Source organism: Manis javanica, chromosome 5, assembly GCF_040802235.1.
Source record: "Manis javanica isolate MJ-LG chromosome 5, MJ_LKY, whole genome shotgun sequence".
NCBI classification, from domain to species: Eukaryota; Metazoa; Chordata; class Mammalia; order Pholidota; family Manidae; genus Manis; species Manis javanica.
In genome coordinates, this window is record NC_133160.1 from 29,318,413 (window position 1) to 29,340,990 (window position 22,578).

General features: G+C 55.3%; 2 protein-coding genes and 1 long non-coding RNA gene across 21 annotated transcripts in view; 1 reads left to right on the forward strand and 2 right to left on the reverse strand.

The window, feature by feature from the left end:
• On the reverse strand, positions 1–13,340 carry ADAM33 (ADAM metallopeptidase domain 33). Of its 13 annotated transcripts, none has more exons than XM_037017427.2 (22): positions 13,019–13,337; positions 10,760–10,857; positions 8,306–8,427; positions 6,641–6,719; positions 6,371–6,447; positions 6,106–6,286; positions 5,815–5,880; positions 5,665–5,736; positions 5,323–5,489; positions 5,146–5,230; positions 4,919–5,061; positions 4,252–4,429; positions 4,049–4,138; positions 3,638–3,833; positions 3,399–3,507; positions 3,095–3,293; positions 2,928–3,005; positions 2,745–2,853; positions 2,518–2,665; positions 1,226–1,317; positions 967–1,093; positions 1–711 (listed from the first exon to the last, which is right to left on the reverse strand). In XM_037017427.2, exons 1-21 carry the CDS (start codon positions 13,116–13,118, stop codon positions 1,035–1,037), a joined length of 2,448 nt encoding a protein of 815 aa, XP_036873322.2. In that variant the 5' UTR covers positions 13,119–13,337; the 3' UTR covers positions 1–711; positions 967–1,034. The 13 variants fall into 13 exon arrangements, with proteins under 13 accessions (XP_036873322.2, XP_036873323.2, XP_036873315.2 ...); XM_037017428.2 differs by having other exon boundaries at positions 8,306–8,382; positions 13,019–13,336; XM_037017420.2 differs by having other exon boundaries at positions 4,919–5,230; positions 6,641–6,716; positions 13,019–13,338.
• LOC108409494 (uncharacterized) lies at positions 11,514–21,850 on the forward strand. Of its 2 annotated transcripts, XR_005061137.2 has the most exons (4): positions 11,514–11,818; positions 18,537–18,635; positions 20,967–21,075; positions 21,644–21,850. It is a non-coding gene; the product is annotated as an uncharacterized lncRNA (long non-coding RNA). The 2 variants fall into 2 exon arrangements; XR_012131510.1 differs by lacking the exon at positions 18,537–18,635 and having other exon boundaries at positions 11,541–11,818.
• Positions 19,451–22,578, reverse strand: part of SIGLEC1 (sialic acid binding Ig like lectin 1) — a 20,541-nt gene continuing 17,413 nt past the window's right edge. For all 6 annotated transcript variants that reach the window (XM_017680103.3, XM_037017417.2, XM_037017416.2 and 3 more), the window contains 5 exons: positions 22,177–22,437; positions 21,125–21,427; positions 20,752–20,854; positions 20,319–20,391; positions 19,451–19,681 (listed from right to left, as the gene is read on the reverse strand). In XM_017680103.3, coding sequence (XP_017535592.3) covers positions 19,574–19,681; positions 20,319–20,391; positions 20,752–20,854; positions 21,125–21,427; positions 22,177–22,437 — 848 coding nt within the window. In that variant the 3' untranslated portion in view covers positions 19,451–19,573. The remainder of the gene's footprint in view (positions 19,682–20,318; positions 20,392–20,751; positions 20,855–21,124; positions 21,428–22,176; positions 22,438–22,578) is intronic.

Below are 22,578 nucleotides of genomic sequence, written 5' to 3' on the forward strand. Positions count from 1 at the left end.
CAAAGGCAACATGTCTTTCTTCTGATTTCTACTTTAGTGTCCTTTTTAAATAGCTCCCTTTGTCTCCTCCCATAGAATGGAGGAGAGGCTAAGTAGTGTCCAGAGTGAGGGGGCTGTAGCAGGCTCCACTCCCCCCAAACCTTCAGGTGGAGGACTAGGAATGGGGGTGGAGCTGAGGAAGCATTTGGGGGACAGGACAGGGCAGGAAGAGGGAGGAAGGAAAGTCCTGAGGTTTTTGTTTTGCAGGGGTCAGGCTCCAAGGAAATGGACTTGTTCTGAAATATAGGGTCCTGGAGTCCAGGCTTCTGGCCTGGCAGCCACCGCCTTCCTCAAGTCTGTGCATGGAGCAGACACACCGAGGCCTCTCTGGAGTCCATCATGACCCAGCCTCCTCTGGTGACAGGATGGCAGTGACTACATGACATGTACTCCTTGGACTGATTTTTCTGAGCTGGAGTGTGTGCCCCAGCAAGATCCCTGGCCCTGAGGACAGGGACAACGGGAGGCAACTTATGATGAGGCTCTGGGGTCCTGGAGTGGGAAAAAACTTGCAAGCCGCCTGAAGGTGCAGGAGGCCAGCTGACTTGCTGGCTGGGCCTCTGGGGGTCCAAGTTTGTGGAGTGGCTGTCAGTAGCCACCTGTCTTAAAATCTCCACATCTCAGGAGCTCTGTCTCACCAGAGACAGGATCTTGGCTTCTGGACTTGACCTGCTGAGAATGAAGTAAAGGAAGGTCATCCCCTGAGGGCTGGGACCCTGTCCTCCCTCAGTGAGGACCAGTGATCCAGAGGGACCAACTTCTCCCTCTCCCCCAGGTCTTCCAGTATCTGAGCTCCATGTCAACAGCTTCTCCATGAGCTCCTATCTCATTCCCATTACAACCCAAGCTCATAAACCTCAGGGTAGGATACAGCAAAGTGAGGGGCAATGGGAGTGGATAAGCAATGGGAGAGGGAGGGCCCCCTACCTCTGGGGTGAAGGCAGGGCTACGGGGCGCAGGCTTCTCATGGTGGCTGTCCGGCTCTGGAAGAGTTCTCAAGGTCTGTGGAGCAATGGTGGAGGATGAGGGCTGTGAATCCAGTCAGCAGGAGTCCCTGAGGCAGGGTAGGGCACAGGGGACTCAAGGTGTCTGGGTGCTAAGTGGAGAGGAGACTCATCTGGAAGGAGGCAGAAGGCGAGAACCAGCCCTCCACTTGCCTCCCCATCTCCCCCTGGGCTTCACTCACCCAGGGGCTGGGGCTCTCCAGGGACTGTTGGGTCCAACTCCACAGGGTGGACACTGCCCAGGGTGTGGTCCCTGCATGGGACATCTTTGGGCCTAAGCAGCAGGATAAGAGACAGGAGATCAGAATGGTGACCGAGAGCACGGCACACCCAGACCAAGTCATGCCTTGACTGAAGGTGGAAACCTGCTTCATGTTCCTCTCCTGCTCCCTCCTGAGAGAAGCCCTTGGGGTTCAGGCTTCCCTTGAGACTCCTGTCCACCCAGGGCCACCCACACTTCTCTCCAGCCCTGACATTTCTCCCAGGCTCTGGCGCCACCCCAGAGTGCTGGGCACCCTCTAGACGCTGGCATCACTCGGGTCCCAAAGAGGGTGGACTTCCTCCTGCAATGACAGCTGTGCCTGTGTGCCTTGCCACTGGGGGGCCCTGCTGCCCTTGATGGTCCCAGCCCTGCTTGGCAGCTTATGCCCCATTTCCCAGGGTCTTGCCACTGACTGCAGTCTCTTCAAAACAGTCTCCACTGCCCTCAAGACTTGGCCTTGATGACGAGATGCAGTTGTGGGCCCCTTAGGCTGACCCGCCAAGCTCTGACCACTCGCTCCTCTGCACACAGACCCATAATCACAGCTCATTGCATTGAGGTCCTCTCAGGTGGCACCTGGGATGTGGCTGGTGCCTTGGCCCTATCTGGGATGCCTTCTGCCCCATTTCTAGCCCAAATCATGCCCTCTCTGTCTGCTTGCCTGCAGCACTCCCAAGGCTGGGCTGTTAGATGTGGCCAGAGGGTGCCGGCCTTGCTTGGTATTATGTGGCCCTCCTCCCAGGTCACAGAGAACTGGTTAGGTAGGAGTGGGCCTCTTGGCACAAGGGCAGCCATTGCCATAGCTGACCAGTTATATGGCGTGAAAAAATATGCAGGCTCAGCATTTGGCAACTTGAAGGGAGTAGCAGAAGAGATTTAAGCAGAGGAAATGACACAAGGCTGAAATCTCATGAAAGAGAGAAGCTAGAGTGTCCTTGAAGGGCACAGTGGAGCAAGAAAACTGCATTAGGAGCTGGTAAAGAAAAATAAAAACAGCAAAATGACACAATAATGGGCACTGCAGGGACCCACACCCTCGGCTCCACTGGGAGATCCTTGGCGCCTCCTGCTCAAGGCTTCTTTCCATTGCCTCTCCCAGATCTCTGGTCCTGGGTGCAAGGCCTGAAGACTCCACCCCCAAAACCCCAGGCCCAGCAGAGCTGAGGAGCAGGAATGGGCTCAGGGAACAGGGACTGAAGCCTCAGAGCCTACCCACTGCATGTGGGGTCCCTCCTTGAGCCCCAGAAGCCCTGGTGGAGATGGGATTCTGGTTGCCGACAGCAGCACCAGGCCAGGCCAGCCCCAGGGAGCAGAGGCAGCAGGAAGCTAAGGGTCACCGCCAGCAGGAAGGCTTCATGGTCTGCGAAGGACAGGGTGGGGTTGAGTCCTGAGCAGGTGCACCACCTCAGCACCTCCCCATTTGCCCCCAGTAGGCGCACTTTCCGGTTGCACAGGGCCACTGTCCACGCTGCCACCAAACCCTGGCTTGTTACAGGAGGGTGGAGCCCAGCCTGGAGCGCAATGGCAGTTACGGTTACTATTGCAAACCTGCAGAGGAGAGGAGAGAGAGTCCCATGGGATTAGGGACCCCAAGGTCACCCCCAGCCTTTTGGGCCACTCACCCCATGGCCATGGCAGGTTATCAGGCAGTGGTCCAGCTCCAGGAAGGTAGTGTTCTGGCAGCGCCTGTCCTGGCACACCTATGGGCAATGAATGCACTGGGCAGTAAGGTGGAGTGACCTTGGCCTCAGGACTCGGGGCAGGGAGCGGTCAGGTGGGCAGGGCTCACCATTCCAGGTCTACACTGGGTGCCCGGTTCTACCAGGCCCAAGTCAAGCAGGTCCAGCTGGACACCAGACAACATGAAGGCTCCCCTGCAGGTCACCTCGTGGCTGCCAAGGTGGATGGTGGAGTCCACTGGCACCATGTATGGCGGGAGTAGGTTCCGCTCCCCGCCCTGGCACTGCAGCTTCCCACACTGCGCATCCCTGGGGACAAAATGGAGGGTGGTCAAACAGCATGAAGTGTCCCCCTTCCTTCAGCCCATTCCCCAGCTTCTGCTCCCAAACCCCCATCCCCTCTTCCACTCCCACCTCTGTGCACAAGGCAAGAAGCCTCTGTCCGGGTCCCTGCCGCAGTTCCCGTGGGCGTCTCCCGCGGAGTTCACCACCTGGAAGCAGGCCTCCGGGGCTGGGCTGGAGCCTGGGGAACACGAGCAGGGCTGCAGGCAGTCCAGATCCCGCTCCGCTGGCCTCAGATACCCCTGCCCATCTCCCCTAGAGTCAAAAACTGCGCAGACCAGAGGATGGGGGTGGGTACACGCTAGTCTCACCAGGCCCCCAGAGCTGCTGGCACTGCTGCTCCAGCGTGGGACACGCGCCGTCCCGACAGTAGCCACGGCCGCTGGCGCAGGGCGAGCCGTCCAGTAGGTAAATGTCCGGGGGGCAGTAGGGGGAGGCGCCCGTGCAGAACTCTGGGAGGTCACAGTCGCCCGCAGCCCGGCGGCACAGCGCGCCCGGCGGCTTCAGCTACGCAGGTGACCCAAGCGAAGAGAGTGGCAGAGGCACAGAGAGAATGGACAGTAAGGATCCACGCCGACAACAGGGCTCAGAGGCGGGAGGGCCACACGGATTTACCGAGCAGAGTGAGCACCCGCAGCGGTCCAGAGGGCGCCAACCAACCAAGACCGGATGGCCGGCTCAGAAGCGCCCCTACCCCTCACCCAGAGCCTCCTTGCCCTCACCTGGCAGCGCGCGCAGCAGTCCCCTTGGGCGCACTGGGCCCCCGCACGCAGCGAGCAGTTGTGGGCGAGGCAGCAGGGGTCCCTGCACTCCTGCAGCGAGAAAAACCAGGAGGGACCAGGTGAGTGCGCAGCGCCCAGACCTCGCGGGAGGGGGCGGGCGGGGGTCAGCCTTGGTCCCCTGTGAGTGGGAGCGCGGACCCGACCTGGCCTGCGCCGCAGTCGCAGTCCTCGCCGTCTTCCACAAAGCCGTTCCCGCAGCGCGCCCGCCGCACAAGGAGCCCGGAGTCCGGCGCGTTGGAGAGGCACGCGCCGCCCCCCTTGCGGAAAAAGGCGCGCAGCTGGCGCCGGCTGCAGCGGCTGAACACGCGCGGGAACGGGTGCCTACGGGCGGGGAAGGGCCACCATCCTCCACCCTGCACTGGTCTCCGATCCCCACCCACCTCACCGCTCCGTGCTTGCTCACCCCCCAGCCTGAGCGACCCGTGGCTCGAAGCCTTCACAGGCAGAGCCCAGAGACTGGAAGTAACCTGCGCAAAGTCACACAGCGAGCCCGAGGCCCGAGGGTAAGACGCGGAAGCGGGCGGCCCAAGATTCAAGCTCGAATCCAGACCCAGCACTGCTACTCCCGGGGTTGGAATAACCTCTCTAGGTGCTTCCGAAAATAATCATACTCTTAAGAATCCACTTTACCTGAGTTTTCCCCATTTAAGCCTCAAACAACTCTCAGGGCAAGCACTATTGTATCTCCATTTTACAGAAGAGGAAACCGAGGGATAACTATTTCTCCCTAAGAAATGTGGCTGCGGAAGGCCCCCAGGTCTAGAGGAGCCTCCCCGCCGCCACCCTCCACCCCGCAGCTCCCTGCGGTACCCAGTGGCCGCTGCCATGACGCAGCCGCCCTGCTCCTCCGCTGCCTCTTCGCAACAGCCGTCGGGGTCGTGGCTGAGGCCGAGGCTGTGGCCTATCTCGTGGGCCATGGTGGCTGCTGCGCCAATGGGAAGCTCCGAGTGGTCCTGGGATGGCGCGGGGACGGTCACTGCGGGTTGCGGGGCTCCCCCGCCCGCAGCACCTCTCTTCCCCTTCGCGGTGGAGCTCACCCTGCTCACGCCTCCAGAACTCTCAGCGCGGCACATACCCTCTATGGGCGCCAGGCCCACAGTGGCACCCCGGAAGGCGCGGCCCCTAAAGGCGGAGCGCCCGGTGACTGGGAGGAACCAGGAGTCGGGGCCGCCCGAGGTGGGGTGGGGGCCCGCGTGGGGGTCGGGGGCACACACGTGAGCAGCTGCGCCGAGTCATGTGGCCGTCGTGCCCACAGCCCCCGGCGCCACTGCAGGAAGGCCCACAGCGTGGCGTTTGCGTCCGGCGTGATGCGGCTCTGGTCCTGCTCGGTCCACACTTCCAGGCCGGTCAGCGCCACCTGAATGTCCAGAGTCCTGAGAATCTGTGGGCGGGACGGGGCGGGACTGAAGTGGGGGACAGGGCCACAGTGCCTGTGCTTCTCCTAGGGGACCCCTCTCCATTCCCTCTCCTCATCCCCAAGCCTACCACGTCCCCTGGGACGTGCCCACCCCTGTCACCGTCATCCCCAGAAGGGCTCTGTTCCCACCACCCTCAACCTGGTCCACATAGTTGGCGACCTCCAGGAGACGCTGTTTGGTGTGGTTTAAATTCCGGTGCTGGGTCAAGAACTGGAAAGGCAGCAATAAAGCGCTGTGAGAGCTCAGTGAGCTCCACCCCTGCGCCAGCCCCCTTGGGGTTCCTCTCACCAGGGTGCGGTCAGCCACGATGTACAGCTCCAGGTATCTTGGGCTTCTGCGGGCCTCCCGCTTCTCCTGGGAGAGGCAACGGTGACCCTGAGGGGCAGGCTTGAGCCCTGACCACCAGCCCCAATCCCTGAAAAGCACAAGGCTAACAGAAAATTTGTAGAACCTGTTTCTTCATCCTCCAAATAGAAACACCAGGACAGGAGGCTGTTAACTGTGGCTGTGCCTTCCTGTCCTGGTTTGGAGGGTTATGGATACTGCATTCCCACTCCCAAAGCTGTCTGCACCCCTGACCCTGATCTGGGTGGCACGAGAAAGGCGGGTCATGTTCCTGGTGTCCCTGTGGCCACAGGCCCCGTTCCAGTTGAGCAGCTGCTCCAGCTGAAAGATCTTGTGGGTCAAGACGTCCTTGGAGTCCCCCACTGGCCAGGGTTGCACATAGTAGTTAGCATTGCTGCAGAGTGAGATCAGGCCCCTAGGGTGCATAGGGGTGCAAAGTGGGTGTGAGGGAACTCTTCCCCCAACTCCAGGCCCAGCCTCCTCCCCCAGAACCCCTCACCTCATCCCAGAGCAGGTGCTGAGGACTACCCAGGAGTCCGGGAAGCCCCTCACTCGCCCATGATAGTGGCAGTGATCCTGAAGAACAAGGAAGCCCACCCCAAATCTCAGCCAGGGCTGAAGGAGGTGTAGGAGAGAAGGCGGGCGACTGAGTCTGGCTCCAGCCTCTCCTTAGGCACAGGAGGGGAATGGGGGAGGGATGGGGGAAGCCCCAGGGAGTGGATCCCCCAGCACCCTTCCCTTGTTCTCAGAGCCCTTGGGAGTATCTCACCGCGTGGTTGGGAGCCAGCACCACCCTCTGCCCATCTGAGCTGTAGTGGGTTTCTGTGTATCCTGGAGCCAGCAGCCTGCTGGGAGGGGGTGTTGTGGGAATCACCTAATTCAGCCCTGCCTCCTCTAGGATGCCCCCCACCCCTCCTCCCTGAATGCTGATTAAGCAGCTTTATGAGTGAGGCACAAGGCTAACACTTAAGAAGTAAAGTGTATCTTAAGCAAGAGCAATTGTATCGCTCAGCTGAGAAAAGCCTTGGGCTAGAAGGAGCCTTGGTGATGGCTTAGATGTGGGAAGTGGGAGTGTGGGAAGCACCAAGGAGGAGCAGGAGTAGGGAAAGAGTTTGTGGTCCTCATGGGGCCCGGGGCAGCTGGGTCCACAGGTCTGGGACTGAGCAGGGGGGGAGTATTCGGGAGACACTGCTGAGGAGGTGGCACTTGGAGTCTAGGAAGTGTGGTGAACTCCCTAGGTGGCCCTGCCTGCTGCCTGTCCTTGTTGGCATCTGTCAACCCTCTCCCTCCTCCTCCTCCTCACTCCGAAGATCCTTCACATCTTCTCTGGCCCCCAGATTGCACGTATCTCCCCACCTGTCCTTCAGTGATGTTCATGCCCTGCTGCCAGAGAAAATAGTATCCCCACCTCCTCACACCTGCTCCTGCCCTACCCGCCTGAGCAGGGATCCTATCTCTACCTTCCCCAGTAATGATCCATCTTTAGGCCCTTTCTCACCAAAATGGACCAACCATAAGTCAATCTTTCTTCTTTAAAGAAAATCCTTGACCTCCAACCTGACCTTTACTGCCAGACCACCCCAAAGACCTGTAATGCCTGCTTCTCTACCCCCTAGCCTTTCCCTCACCTTCTCCAGCCTTGCTCCCCTACACCACACACACACTCAACCCTAGGAAGTTGGTGATGTGATTACTCCATTTAATGCGTGGGGACATTGAACCTCAGAGAAACTTGGGTTAGGCACGATGGAACTAAAGTTTGTTCCATCTGATTACAGTGCTTAGAACAGTACCTGCAATGAAACAAGCGCTGTTGAGTGACAGCTGTTGGTAATTCAGTCTGAGTGGCTTCAAGACCCCAGGCTCTTCCTTGGACACTCACTCCACTCCACTCAGCCTGCTCACTCACCAGCTCAAAATCTTTCACTCTGTACCATCCTGGACATTCAGCATTTAGATGGCCTATGGGGATGCCCCAAATTCATTCCCTGCAGATGGAGATGCTCTAGGTGGGCCAGACAAATTGCAGGCCCCTGTTTGTGCCTTGACCTTTGTAGCCACTTCACTTTTGTTCCTGCCATTTCCTCAGTCTGGAGTGTCAGCCCATCTCTGGAATCCATGTTTTGCCTGAGCACAACCTGCAAGCACCCACCCGATGATGCTTATTCATTTCTGGCAGAAAGCTGAAAAGATGCTCCTGGGGCCAGAATGAGGGGATGTGCCCCACAGTGGGCCAAACTAGCCCCAAAGTCCACTTCAGCCTCTAGTGAACCAGTCATGGGCTGGCGTGACTCCACCTGCCACCTGCCCCTCTGGAGCCCTTACTCCATCCACCTCTCCTAGGGACTCCCAGCAGTTCATGCCTCTAGCACTGAGGCCCCCAGAGGGAGAGGTTGTTTTTGGCTCCCAGTCTCCTCCCCAGCCTGGCACTTACTGGTTCTTCTCCAGCTCGAGCAGGAGCTCCTGGCCTTCAGCTTCCAAGGCCACCAGCCCCGTGTCTAGTTCCGAGACCTGAGCAAGAAGGAGTGCTGGGCTGATGGCAGACATCCAGGCCTCCTGTGTGCCAAGGAGCACATAGGCTGTGGAGCTGGCCAGAGAGTTTTTGGGGAGAGCCCTGTGGGGGGTGGGGCAGAGGCCAGCAGGCTCCCCACTTGCCACAGCAGGCGTGGAGGGGCGTGGGGGTGAGAACACCCAGACAAAGATGTTCCCAAACTCAGGATGTTTGTTGTCCTGAAAACAGCCATTTGACAGGTGCACACCGCATCCTCCCTAAAGAGACAGGAGGTCCCAGCAAGGTGCCCTGCCTTGCCTAAGGTTGCTGGGTCCTTCCTCTGGCCTTCCCACGTCTTTTATTTGCCCGGAGGCTTCCTCTAAGTGGGGAGGACACTGGGTGGGCAGCATCAGGTGGCTGTGGCTCAGACCTTCTCACAGCCTTTTGTTTCTGTATCTTGTTACTATAGAATTCAGATTTTACTCATCCACCTCCATGCTGACAAACGGCCCACAGACAGAAATTTTCCTTGGCCTCCAGCAGGCAATCCTCATACCTGCTTTCCTGAGCCCATGAAGTAAATACTAACCCCCATCCCAGGCCAAGAGAAAAACACTGGCTTTTTAGGCTAGATGACTAGATGTCAGGAGGCCAGCTAGATATCAGGGAGGCAGGCCCACCAGCCTCTCCTTCCCCCTACTGTCTTTGCCTCTTCCATTCTGTGGGAATATCCCATCTGCCCCCACTGGTCCACACAGCCTGGCTGGGGGCCCAGAGTTGGAGCTGGCCCAGGAGTGTCCTGGAGAACTCTGTGTCTTTGGAATGCTGACCCTCCCCTTTTAGCCCACAATGCACTGGGCTGGGCCCCAGGCCAAGGCCCTATGAGTCTTGGGGGGGCCCTTCCTCTGCAGGTGGAGAACAGACAGCCCTCCTCCCCTGACCAAAAGCCTCCCCACCCCTCAAGGCCCCAAGCCCCAAGCATGAGTTCATGCGGCCAGAATGCCATTTGCTTTATTGGAGAAAGGTTTGCATGAAGAAAGGTGGCAGCCCAGATGGAAGGCTTCCTTCTACCCCACCCGTGGGCTCCCCTCTCTCTGTCCATCTGTCTGCAGTCCTTGCTGTCCTCACTTCCTGCCCTCCTGGGGATTCTGCCCCTCACTATGTACCCCACCCCCGACATGAAATGTGGGTGTTCCCTGCCTCTGGGGAAACTGTGCCTCTGAGGACTCCCTGCCTTGACTCTGTCCTCATTTAGGCAGGCTTCCCTGGGGCAGGGGCCCATGAATGGGGAAAGCAAGGCCCTTCTGCTTCCCCTCCTGGTCACAGCCCAGGCCAGACCAGGAGGGAGGTCCACAGTCAGGGTGACACAGCATGTGTCCAGCCTTCCCCTCTGCCAGGGATGTCCAGGAGAGTGACCTCAAAGCTCAGGCCAGCGCCGTGCTTGACCACTTGAATCTGAGACCTGAGTGTCTGGAGGATCTGGTGAGGGCCCTAGGTTGGGAGCTGCTGGGCCTGTAGGGGTCTCTCAGCCTTCATGGTGTGCTTTGCTTCCTTCCTCCTTTCTGGCTTGGACAGTGGATTGTTCTATCTTGTCTGAAAATTCAGGATAAGGAGGGCTCTCTAGGGTTAGGGGACATTGGCTGGTGCATTGAAATCTTTCAGATCTTAGTGGGCCTCAGGCCTTCTGAGCTGGAGTGCTGTGTGACCTTGGACAATTTCTCCAACCTCTCTGGGTTTGTTTGCCCCTCTGTAAAATGGGTGTACTGAGGTTGCAGGCCTCCTGGTTTGCAACGTAGATGTGTGGTGCATGCAGATCGGGACATGATTATTTTGGGAGTGTGTGAGGGATGGGTGTTGGGAGGAGGCTGAGGCTGAGCTTTCTGAAGAATCAAAATGGTGGGGGCTTGCATCTGGGGGTGCCAGGAGAGTGACCACTGCCCCCTGGCCAGAAGTGGATTCTGTATGAGCCAATGGGGCTGAAGTTTCAGGCCCCCCAGCAGTAGGGTCTTGGAGGAGATAGCAATGTGCCCACAGTGTCACATGGTCTGGTAAATTTTGCAAAAGGAAGATATTTTGGTGTTTTCTTAAAAAAAGTCCCTGAAAAGCTTCAGGCCCCTCAAATTCTGGCTCCACCTCTGCCTGATGAAGCAGGGTTGGCCCGGATAATTCTGGGAGGAGAGGAAGAAGGGGGTGGTGGAGCCTGAAAATGACTTCCATGTGTGCAGGCTCTTGGGATCTAGATGTCTCTCCCATCACCCCGGCAATCTTTGGGGAGGAACTAAACGACTCAGGGGGAATCTAAGGACCCCAGAAAAACTGTCATGCTGAAATCTGGAGAGGGGCAAAGGGGCTGGGAGGCCCTGGGCCTCTGCAGAATAGGTGTGACCTGGCACTGACCAGCTTGTCCGGGGTGACCATGCGCCAGTGTTGTCCATCCAGGACCCAGTGCAGGGTGACTGGCTCTCCAGGGGTACTTCTTCCAGAGTGAAAGGGATCTGAGGAACAGGGGAGTGGGGGACAACAGATGGATGGGATTGTAGGATATCAACAGGGGAATAGGAGACTCCGTCTTCAACACTCAAAGGTTTAGCCTAGAGGATGGCCACCCATGGACCATCCTGGGAACTGAGGGGCCACCAGGGAGGTGGCAGAAGAGAGACAGAGGAGCCTGGGAAGGACAGCTCAGCTGGAGATGCAGGAACCCTACTGACCTTGGGAGCAGGAGCCTGGGGTCAAAGGTCATAAGGAAGAGACCAAGGCACCCAGTGCAGAGGGAAGGGAAAGGGGAGGCAGCCTTGGGTATTTTTAGACGGCAGCAGATGCCTTTAGGATGAGAGATCTGGGAAGAGGATGCTTGTGTCTCCCTCACCATCTGAGAAAAACAACAGCCAGATGTTGTCTTGGGAGGCCCACCTTGCCCAGGGCTCTCCTTGGAGGCTTCATGCTGAAAGCAGGGCTTCCAGAACCCTCCTCCTGTCTTCAAGGTTGGGGAGGGCTGGGGGGCAGGGCCTGAGGGCACTCAGGCCAGGTTTGCTGAAGGGGGCTCCAGGAGGAATACCAGAGCCAGGCATTACTCAGAAGGCATCTGGAATGCACCCCTGGAATGCTCCCAGCCCTCCCACCCCACAGTGGGCCCCAGCTACTCTCACCACACCCGCTGTACAGGAGCCAGGCCCTAGGCAGCCCAGAGCGTGCAGGCAACTCTCCCATCTCTCTGGCACTCAGTCCCTGGGGAAGCCATCTCCCAGAACTGACAGCTCCCCACCCCTCACCCAGCCTGGCCACAGTCCTGTTCAGGCTGAGATGGCTGCCAGTGGAAGTGGCTCAGCTCCTGTCAGGCCAGCCCAACTCCTTTCTCCTCCTCCATCTCTTCCCCCAGACTCCATCATCAAACACTTGAAATAGCAGCAGCTCCAGGAGGCCACTTGCCCCAAGAAGCCCTCCCTGATTGGATGCGTGAGTTGCCATCAGGCAGACTGGGGGGTGTGGGGAGTGGCCTTGGAATGGAGGCTGAAGGACTGGTGTGGGAGGGGTCTGAGTCCACAGGGGGTGGGGGAGTGGGGGCAGCGGGAGGGGGATATCCCAGTCCAGAGAGGACTTAACTGGGCTTGGAGAACAAAGTCTTTCTGGCCCTAGGCCCCCCAGGTGGAGAGGGGAGGGTGTGCTCGTGTGGGTGTGGGGTGGGGTTTCTCCTCATGGCCCTGTGCACACACGCTGGTCACTGGCACCTTGACGAGGAAGAGGGAGGCAGAGAAGGAGTTGTGGTGACTAGGTGGATGAAAGTGGAAATTGGGGGTCCAGGTAGGTCTGGGTAGCATAGAGGCCCTCTCCACTCTTCCCAGGGGTCACATCCCTCTCCCCTGACCTCAGGCTGAGGAGGACAGAGGAGCAAAATGCCTGGGGACCATCCCCAAAGGCAGGAGGGCTATTGTCCCTCCCCCTTAGGGCCTATCCCTGTTGGTCCACACACCCCCTCCCAATGCCGTGTGACCCATTGTCCCCAGCCTGCCCAGGCCAGCTCGGACCTTCCTGCCTCCTCCCTGGTTCTCCTCCCTGTCCCCTGGCTGGACACTTGATGTACAGGACTCGGTCAATCCTCCCACTGAGGGCTGGAGAGGGTACTGGGGAAAGAGCCGGAGCTGCAGTCTTCCTCCAGGGCCCTGCTACAGGCACCCTCTGTTTGACACTGTCCTTCTCTATCTCACCAAACAAGGCAAGAGTATAACAACATACACACTGCCCCAGGCCCTGGGAGGAGGGAGTGAGCATGGGATGACATGTGGGGGCCACAGCTAGTCCCCTAGTCTGAGGGCACAGCAGGGTCTCCAGTGGGCTGGGGGCCTCCCTGAGGGACAGAGGTACAGTAAGGTTCACGCTGGCCGATGGGGCCTGGGAGCCGTCTTGCGGGAGAATCCAGGCAGAGGTTGAGGGTCTAGGCAGTTGCTCAGGGGGGAACGGGCCCGATGCTCTGCTGTGGCCCCCGCACAGTGGCAGCTGAGCACAGTGTGCAAGTGTGGGCTCCGAGGCCAGCCCAGTACAGTTGAGGATCCCTGCGCAGGTCCCACAGAGACTCCCCCAACCCTCCCCACGCCCGTCCTTCCTCCTGGCCTAGTGGTCCCCTGACAGTGGCTCTGCTGCCCCTCGGGGAGCACTCACCTTGAAACGCCTCAGCTCCGCCCACTGGCCACGATGGCCACAGTCTCAGCAGCAACAGCCACGCCAGCGACCCTCGAGCTCTCCGAATCCCCCGGCCCATAGCTGCGAACGCCTCGGCCTCCACGCCAAGGCTGGCGGCTCGCGGCTCCGCCCCGGCTGGACCGCGGCCCACCCGCGCCCAGTGCAGCCGGCCGCCGCCTCCGGACCCTGCCGCTCCCGCTCCCCAGCCCACCCCTCCCCGCGCGACCCCGCACGCCGTCGACCCGGTGCGACCCTGGCCGTCTAGGCGTGCGACCCCCGGCGCCCTCGGGGGTGGGCGGTACTGACCGTAAGAGGCGGCCCGAGCGGGGCTGGGAGGGAATCTGGGCCGCCTCTTGGGGGACCGTCCCGCCTCGCCTCCGCGTAGGTCTCAGAGGCCCCCCTACTCGTGGAGGTGGAGGTGGGGATGGGACGGGGACCCTCGGGAAGGGAGTTTTGGGGACCACAGCGGAGGACCAGGGGCTAGGGCTAGGGGGCCATCGGTTGCTGCTCGGATCTGTGTAAGGAGCGCCCCACTCCATGGTCTCCTGGGGCGGACTTCTGTCGCCCCCCTGCCACCAGTCCTGCCCCGAGACGCCCCGGCAGAACCCGGCCGAAATGCCCCCAGGGGAAGAGAGGCCGGCGACGGCCGCGAGCGAGTCTGTCGCAGTGGGCGCCAGCGCCTGCCCCGGGGGCGAGCGGGGCTCGGGCCGCGCAGCCGCGAGGCAGGGTACAGGCGCGCGGTGCAGGTTTGTGGGGGGTCCGGGTAGCCCTTGGCCCCCAGCCGGGGCCAGGGGGAGGAGTTGTACAAGCCATGGACGCCCAGACGTGGGGGGCCGTGCCGGCCTTGGTAACAGCTGTTCCATGTTTTAAAGGTTTGTTTGTGTACTGGGTCGTACATACTGGTATGGAGTAGTAGTCCAGTATTCCAAGAGCGAGGGATGTTAACTTTTAAGCAAATCTGTTTTAGAGAATGCAAAATGGGGCAATTCAGTTAGTAAGAGTTCTAGCAGCGAAGGAACCTATGTTCGCCTGATTCAACTTGCAGAGTATGATGTTTAGGGAACATCCCTACCTCTTCTGTCTCCATCCCCTCAGCCCACATCCCCCAACAGGTAGCCACTGTTATGAGCTTCTTGTATAGGCTTTTAGGTTATTTTATGTACACCTCAGTCAAAACAGACATATTGTTTCTCTTATTAACGTTTTTTCTGCACCTTGATTTTTTTGGTTTGGTTTGTTTGCTTAACACACCCTGGAGGTCTTTCCTACCAGTGCATTTAGAGTGGTCTTAGTATCACTATTTTTACAATTATTACTATTAGCTTATTATTATTACTCTGGGTTTTTAAGTCAACTTTATTAAGGTATAATTGACACACAAAAAATGCACCTATTTTAAGTGTAGAGTTAAATGAGTTTTGAAAAATGTATACACCTGTGCCATCATCACCACAATTCAGATACATTTCCATCCCAAAAGTTCCCCTGTGCCCCTTCCCAGTTCATCTCTCCCACTCCCAACTCCAGGCAACCACTGAGAGGCTTTCTGTCTGTACATAAGTTTTGCCTATTCTAGAATTTCATATTAATGTTATCATAAAGCATGTACTCTTTTGTATTTAGCTTCCTTCCCTCTTTGTTGTTTTTGAGATTCATTTACATGTTTCATGTATCAGTAATTTGTTCTGTAGTGCTGAGTATGTTCCATGGTATGAGGGAAGCATGATTTATCTATTCTCCAATTAGGCATTTGGGTTCTTTTCCAGGTTGGGTCTCTTCTAAATGCAGCTGCTACAAAACTGTTGTGTCTTTGTATGAACATGTGTTTTCATTTTTCATCTGTAAATACTTTAAAGTAGAACTGCAGGGTCACATCGTAAGGGTATGTTTACGTTTTTCAGAAACTACTTTCCAAAGTGGCTGTATCATTTTACACACCCACTAGCAATGTAGGAAAGTTCCATTTCCTCATCAACATTTAGTGTTGTCAGTCTTTAATTTTAGCCATTCTAATGTGTGTGCAGCATCCTCATCACTTTTTATATTTGAAAGCATTTATTCATATAGTCTCCTCTTGGGCATATAAATGGTTTCTAATCCCCTTGCTAGTAGTATTATGGATATATTGCTAATGCTGTGATGAATAATGTCTTTTTCTCTTCTTAACATTTATTTATTTATTTATCTATCTATTTATTTATTTATTATTTATTTTATTATCATTAATCTACAATTACATGAAGAACATTATGGTTATTAGACTCCCTCCTTCACCAAATCCCCCCCACAAACCCCATTACAGTCACTGTCCATCAGCGTAGTAAGATGCTGTAGACTGTGATGAATAATTTTATATGCAAGTTTATCTGTGAGATAGATGATTTCCTACAAGTGGGATTGCAGGGTCAAAGGATATGTCTGTTATCAGACTGTAATATTTGCTCATTAAATGTAAAAGTACAGTCTTAATTTACATTTCTCTTATGAGTGAGGTTGAATATATATATTCAAACATTTAAGCATCATTTGTATTTCCTTTTCTCTTTATTGCCTGTTCATATTTGCAGTTCATGTTTCTATTCAGTTTTTGGTCTTTCTCTTCACTTGAAGGAACTCTTTATATATAAGGGAGATTAACCCTTTGTTTGGAGTATGAGTTACAAATATTATCCCAGTTTGGGAAATGTATCTAGCCTGTTGTGTGGCTTTAACCCAGCTATGTCCATTACTGGGTAGCACTTGATTATGTGAATATAACCACATTTTCTTTTTATTGATTCTACTGTTGCTGGACATTTGGGTGGTTCCTGGTTTTGAGATGTTGCCCCAAAATGCTGCTCTGGACATTCATGTGCATGTGTCCTTAGTTTCTTCCCTTGCTTGTCCTGCTGCCTTCATCCCTTTACTGGTCTTCTCTAGAAGCTCATCCTTGTAAGTCATTTGCACATGAAACCTCATCTGGGGGCTGCAAACTTGATTCAAACATAGATTGCCTTGGCCACACTGGGGGATCCAGGGCAGACAGCCTGGAGAGGCATCAACCCCTCCCTGTGGATGACTGAATAGGGTCACCAAGGGTGCTGACAACAGCAGAGGCCATCCCTCCAGAACAGAATTTTCTGATCCTTCACTAGATGAACCAGGGGGACAAAGAGCAAGGCACCCTGTCACACCCTGGATCCATCTGGCCATCTCTTCTCTCATTTGGGGAGGAATTAGGATGGACAGAGAGACCCAGACTTCCATCTTGAATCAGGAGCACAAATGGAGATTCCAAAGGAGAATGCAGATTCTGAGAAAGGGAAATTATGAAGATACAAGTGCCAACCATAGTAAAGGAAACAGCCCTGGAGAGAGGCAGCTAAGAAAGCCCCAGAGAGCATAGGGACAAGACACGCCAAATGTAGGGTTAGGGTTGGGGTACGCGCCTGGCAGGAAACAAGCTGGGGACCAGCAAAGCAGAGCAGACTCCCACAGCAGCCAGAATCTGAATGCAGATGAGGAGGTGTCAGTGTGGACGTCAGAGAGAGGAGGAGGAAGGGCCCTCCCTCTTCTAGCAAGAATACCGCAAACTGGAGAACTGCTGCTCACACTGCAGACAGAGGCTTCGGAGTCTCATTGTGGAGGGGTCCTCCCCGCGCCAAAGCCTCGTTATTGTCCTCTGGGCTAAACTGCTCACTGCAACTAATTTCACACAGTCATGTAGTTGCCATTTCCTTGTCTCTCTCCCCCAGGTCCCAAGCTCCACGGAGTCTTCTGTTCACTGTCTGGCACAGGTCCTGGCACACAGTCAGAGTTAATAGAACGAGGGGAACACGTAGCCTAAGAACTATGTGGGGTTGCAGTCATCCAAATCCAGATGAGCTATATCCAGGCATGTCAGAGGAATTTTCTGCTGTAATCTCAGAGCAACTGTTTATTTACACTTGGAGGTTACAGAGGAGGGGATGAGTCCATTGGATCAAAGTTGAGGAAGATGGCTTCTAGGAGGGACACTGATCAGCTCAGTGCTCATGCCCGATAAAGCCCTGGGAAAGATGATTTATCAAATATGGCTTGATGGTGTCACTCTCCAGAGGAGCACCAGGAAGTGTCCTGGGAAAAGGCCAGTTAGGAAGAGTTAAGCCTTTGAAGGGCTCACGTAATGGGGACACCCACCGTCAATAAACAGGACTCATTCTGAAGAGTGACCAGAACAGGGTGACTATAAACATGCCAGTACACCTCTCACAGTGGACACAAGCCCTTAACCCTTTGAATAAACACCCGGGGGTGGGATATCAGGGTTATGGGGCAGGATGTTTTAGCTTTAATAGATAATGGCAAACAGTTTTCCAAACTTGCCATACATTCTGTATGGTTCCATTTATATAACATTAAAAAACAGGCAAATCAAATCTATGGTGTTAGAAGTCAAGATAGTAGTTACCTGTAGGGGGTTGCAACTGGGAGGGGGACAAGGGAAACTCTGGGTGCTAGAATGGTCTATTCTTGATCTGGGTGCTGGTTACATGGGCCAGGTCACTTTTTGAAAAGCCATTACAGCTGTACACTTATAATATGTGCACTTTCCAATAAGTGTGCTACACTTGAATTAAAGTTGTTTTTTAAACTCTTGAGGAACCTCACATCACTGGGGGCGACACAACTAACCCCTCTGAGAACCCTCCAATCCCAGGAAGACCTACACTCCTTGGAGGTACATGGAAGCAGATGAAGCCTCCCCAAACCCTCAGTAGCTACCCTTTTTGTGGCTATCTGTGGCTTCCACTCACCTTCTCTTCCCCCAGACAGCCCCAAAAGACCCGGCTGCATTTGGCTTGCTCTCTCCTTGTCCCACCTTGGAATTAACCCATACTTTCCCCCTTTCCACTTGGTGACAATGTAGAAAAAACAGTGCTTTCTAAGCACTCAGCTGCTATATGCCAAGCATGGTCATGTGGGCAGTGGAGGTGAGCAGCATGCAGAGCCCCAAGTTGCAGGAAGTGGCACAAATGGCTTGAGCATAAGATAGTTTGTGGTAAATGCCATGTAATTTGCACTCACTCACTGGCTACCTCCGGCAGGCAGTCTCCCAGAATAAGCCCACTCACCTTTGAATCCTGTGTTCCAGTCCGGCAGTTTGGGTTGCAAGAAAGAGACTCCAATTATGTCATAAGATGGACATTTATTAGAAGGACATGCCAGACAGACTCCCAGGGAGAGTCTGGCAATTAGGCACTAAAAAGAATGGGACCTGGGATGAGGAAGGATCCAGCTGCAGCTACACAGAGCTCACGTGGCCTCCAATTTCTCTCCAGTCTGTTAGTTCCTATGCCAACCCCCATACTCAACCCAAATCTCAGAGCAGCAGAGTTTTACCCCCACTCCACTCCACCATCTGCCACCACACTATCAGGGTGGTTAGTCACTAGCCCACCCAGGAACAGGTCCCAGTAGGTGCTGACTTCCTGGGAACACATTATTCCTTCTTGGTGACCCTTGTTTGTCTTAACAGCCCCTGGAGCATGTGAGCCCACTTGATCATGGAGAAGGATGCACCTAGAGCAGAAACAAGGATGCTGATGACATAGTGTCTGCTCCTGCATGTTGCCTGGTATGGGGGGGTAGGAATGGGAACACCTCTTCTTCCAGGGACCAGGCCTGGCACAAGAGGCCTGCTCAGGCCTGGCATGCCCTCCTAGAAGCCACCAAACCTTCTCTATTTCCTCAGTCTTAACGTGTGAGAAGGACTACCTCCTCCAAGAAGCCCATGACCAGAATGGCCAGGGACACTTCAGCAAGTGAACCCTGAGCCAGAACATGCCCTGCTGGCAGCATTCTCACCAATGTTAAAAGTCTCAGGGATGAAGCCCATGGTTGGGAGTCCTTTAGAAATAGAATTAAAAACTAGATTTGCCAGAACCCCTTGCAGCCTGGAGTGGTCATGTGACTGAATTTTAGCCAATGGGAAGTGAGTGGAAATGGCACATGCAACTTCTGGGTTGTGTCCACAATGGGAACGGGTGTGTCTTCAACTTCCATTCTTTCTCTCTTCTTGCTGGAGGAAATGTGAACACAGTGGGTCATGTGAACCTCACAATCAAAGACAACATTTTAGGGATGGAGAAAAATAAGAAAAGGATCCAGAGCTCCAACACCTTAACCACCATAACATATCCAGACTAGTAAGGGAGAGAAAAAAAATTCTCTCATGTTGAAGTTACTGTATTTGGTCTCTTATTAGGACAGCCTAACTTGTATTCTAGCAAATACAGAGTGCCTGGGCCAGCCCATGAGGATGTAGAAAGATCCTCTGCTACTCTATTCCATCCAAAAAGTCCAGGGTAGGCTTGGAGGAGAAGGATGTGAAGGGGCAGTACATTGGAAGATAAATGGAGAAAGGATGTCGAAAGAAAAAAGGAAGAGAAGTGAACAACACAATCAACTCATTTCTTTTCAGTGTCCCCCAGGGTCAGCACCCTCCTGGGTAGATTGGGGGTCACTTCTGCCCCACCACCCAGTTTTCTTGGGGGCAAGAGGTTTGGAGCCAGGTCATAGAAAATCAGATGTCACAGAGTTATTTTCACAGAGGTGAGCAGGACCCAATGCTGCCTTGTTCACGGGGCTGGAGTCCTCACAGGTCCTGGTGACCTCCTCCTCCTGAAGGTAGGCAATGCCATGGGTCAGCTCAGGGATAAAGCACAGAACAAAGTCCCAAATTTGGCTGCATCAGGATCATTGAGCTTCCCACAGAAAACCCTGGTCACAGGAAGACTCTGGGAGTAGTCATCGCCTGACCTCCAACTCTGGAAGGCAGTGCCCCAGACCTCCAGCTTGGGGTGGGGGTCCCAAAGGGATTGTTGAGAGTGTGCATGGCTGAAAATGTGTCTGGGAGCCCCAGACCACCATGTGGATTGTCTGCAGAAGGAGATACATCAGGGGGGAGAGGGAGATAGGCTTCCACCCCTACCCAAGGACAGGCAGACTAAGGAATGAGGGAGAGACCCCAAAACATGATGTGTTCTAAGATGTGTCTTGGAAGTGCAGGTGATGCTGCCAAATTCAGAACGACTGTCACAGTCATCCAGCTGGCCATGAGCAAGGACATGTCTGCTCTCTGCCCCATCAGAATATGGCCCCCTCATCTTTTCAGGGGGCCCTGGTTCTCCATATTCTCTCCTCAATCTCCCCCTACCTCTAGGCACCACCCTGTAGATGAGTAGTCTCCAGGGGCCAGCTCTACACCACCTGCCAGCCGAGCACTATGTCCACATGGCCCCACACAGTGAATGGATACCTGCATGGTCTCCTTCTGCGAAGCCATCTCCACCAAATTCTCACCCAAGATCAGCCTATGAAAATGCTTCCTTCTGCAAGGGCAAGAGCAGACTCAGAGAGCCTCCCACCCCCCGCCTACCCCATTCCCTCTCCCCTGCTGCCATGCCTGGCCCCAGACCACTCACTGCAGTGGGGAGCATTGTGGGGAGTGGGATACCTTATCTCTCTTCCTCTCCAGCCCTTCTTTCATGCAGACAGGGTAGAGATAGGGAGAGAAGAAATGACAGCAGGATGGAGTTAGAGACGATTCTGGGAGGGATTCCCAAATGTGAAGCAGGAGGAGGAAAGGCAGGCTAGGAGGCATGGGCAGGGAAAGGGGGATATGGGAGTATGTTGGGGGAAAAGAGAGGAAGGATGAGGTGACCCCGTCCATCCTGCAGCCCTGGACCCACCTGCAGGCGTAGCAGGCTCCCAGGCCCAAGAGTAGGACGAGGAGGCCCATCAGCAGCCCCAGGACCCAGAGTAGCTTCTGGAACAGATGCAGGCGGTGAAGGGCTGGAACACAAGGGTGGGGCTCAGGGGACAGCTATGGCTCCAGACCTCCAAGGCTCCCTCCCAAGGTGACTCCCCCAAGATGAAACCTATTCTGACTTTCACTTTATCACAGAAACTTCCCTAAAGGAGCTCCAAGCAACCAGTCTAAACTGTCCTGACAAGCAGACCGTAGCAGAAGGGATTCAGGAAAGACCTCGGATGGAAGCCTTTAGAAGTGAGAGGTAGGCCTTTATGGACCTGAGAGTGGCCTGGGAGACGGAGATTCCTCACCTCTGGTTCCAAAGTAGGTGGAGGCAGAGGCTGAGCCCAGGGCATTGGAGGCAGAGCACACATAGTCTCCCTGGTCGCTGGGCTTCAGCTCTTCCAGGTCCACCCTCAAGGCATTGGGGGTGACTGTGACATGGATGTGTGGCTCCACAGGAATACCCTGGGGCTGGCTGGAGGCCACCAGCCTACTGCCAAGGTGGAGGGTCAGGCTGGCTAGAGGCTCACTGTCCACACGGCAGTCCAGAATGCCCTGGACACCACTCTCAGGCTCCAAAAAGACCGTCATGGAGGGCACCTTGGGAGGGTCTATGGGAAGACAGGGAGTGTGGATTGCAGAAAAAAAATCACAAATCCCTCCTTTCCCTGTACCCAGGCAAGGTGACTTTCCTGCACCTTCCAAGAAGAGGTAGAGCCTATTTCCTAACTGATCTGTGACTTGCTTTGACCACTAAAAGGCAGAAATAACATTGTCTGACTTCTTGGCTTTTGCTCTCCTTGGAACACAACAACGGGGCCACCCAGGTCAGCCTGCTGGACACAGGTGGCCTAGCAAACAGCCAGCCCCAGCTGCCAGCCATGAGGGTGAAGCCATCCCAGACCATCTAGCCTCAGTTCAGCCACTGGAAGACTACAGCTACATGACATGAGACCAGCAGGGCTGCCCACCTGAGTCCAGCCCAAATTTCTAGCCCACAGAACTGTGAGCAAATAAAATGGTTATTATTTTAAGCACTAAGTTTTGGGGTGGCTTGTTACACAGCAACAGTTGACTGATACAGCATGGGGCCCTGATAAAGAATAGAGTAAGAGAACGAAGCTGATGAGGGCCTGTTGTATGTATTATCTCCTATCTGTCTCACAAGGTGAGGAAACTGACGTTTCGCAAACAAAGAAACCAAGGTAAGGACACACAAGATCACCCAGCTGGCCAGTGGGAAGCCTCCTGGGCAGGACTCCATGCCTGTGAAGTCAGTGCTCATTGCAGACAGAAGAGGAAAACCTGAGGTGGGCATGTGAGATGTGAGGAGACTGAGGCAGAGGGTGGTGTTACTCACAGAGCACATGGAGCACGACTGGAGCAGAGGTGGTGGCCCCAGTGGGGAGCTCAGCCTGGCACTGGTACACCCCAGCTTGGGCACGGATCACGTGGATGAAGGTGAGGGTGGGCACAGGCTCTGTGTGCAGTCGTTGGCCATTCCACAACCAAGCAAAGGTGGAATTGTCCCTGGGTCCAGGGCCACCAGAGAAGTGACAACTCAGGTTCAGTGCTGTGCCCTCAGGCACATCCAGCCCTGGCTGAGCCACCACACGTACACCTGCAGGCCAAGGACAGGGAGGGAGTTGGGGATCTGCAGGCCTGTGGAAGCTGTTCCTCCTCCATCAGATTGGGCAGAGCGGTATCTACCCCCTCGGGCCAGCCAGCCACCTCTCATAGGAGCCCCGCCTCTCACCCAGAC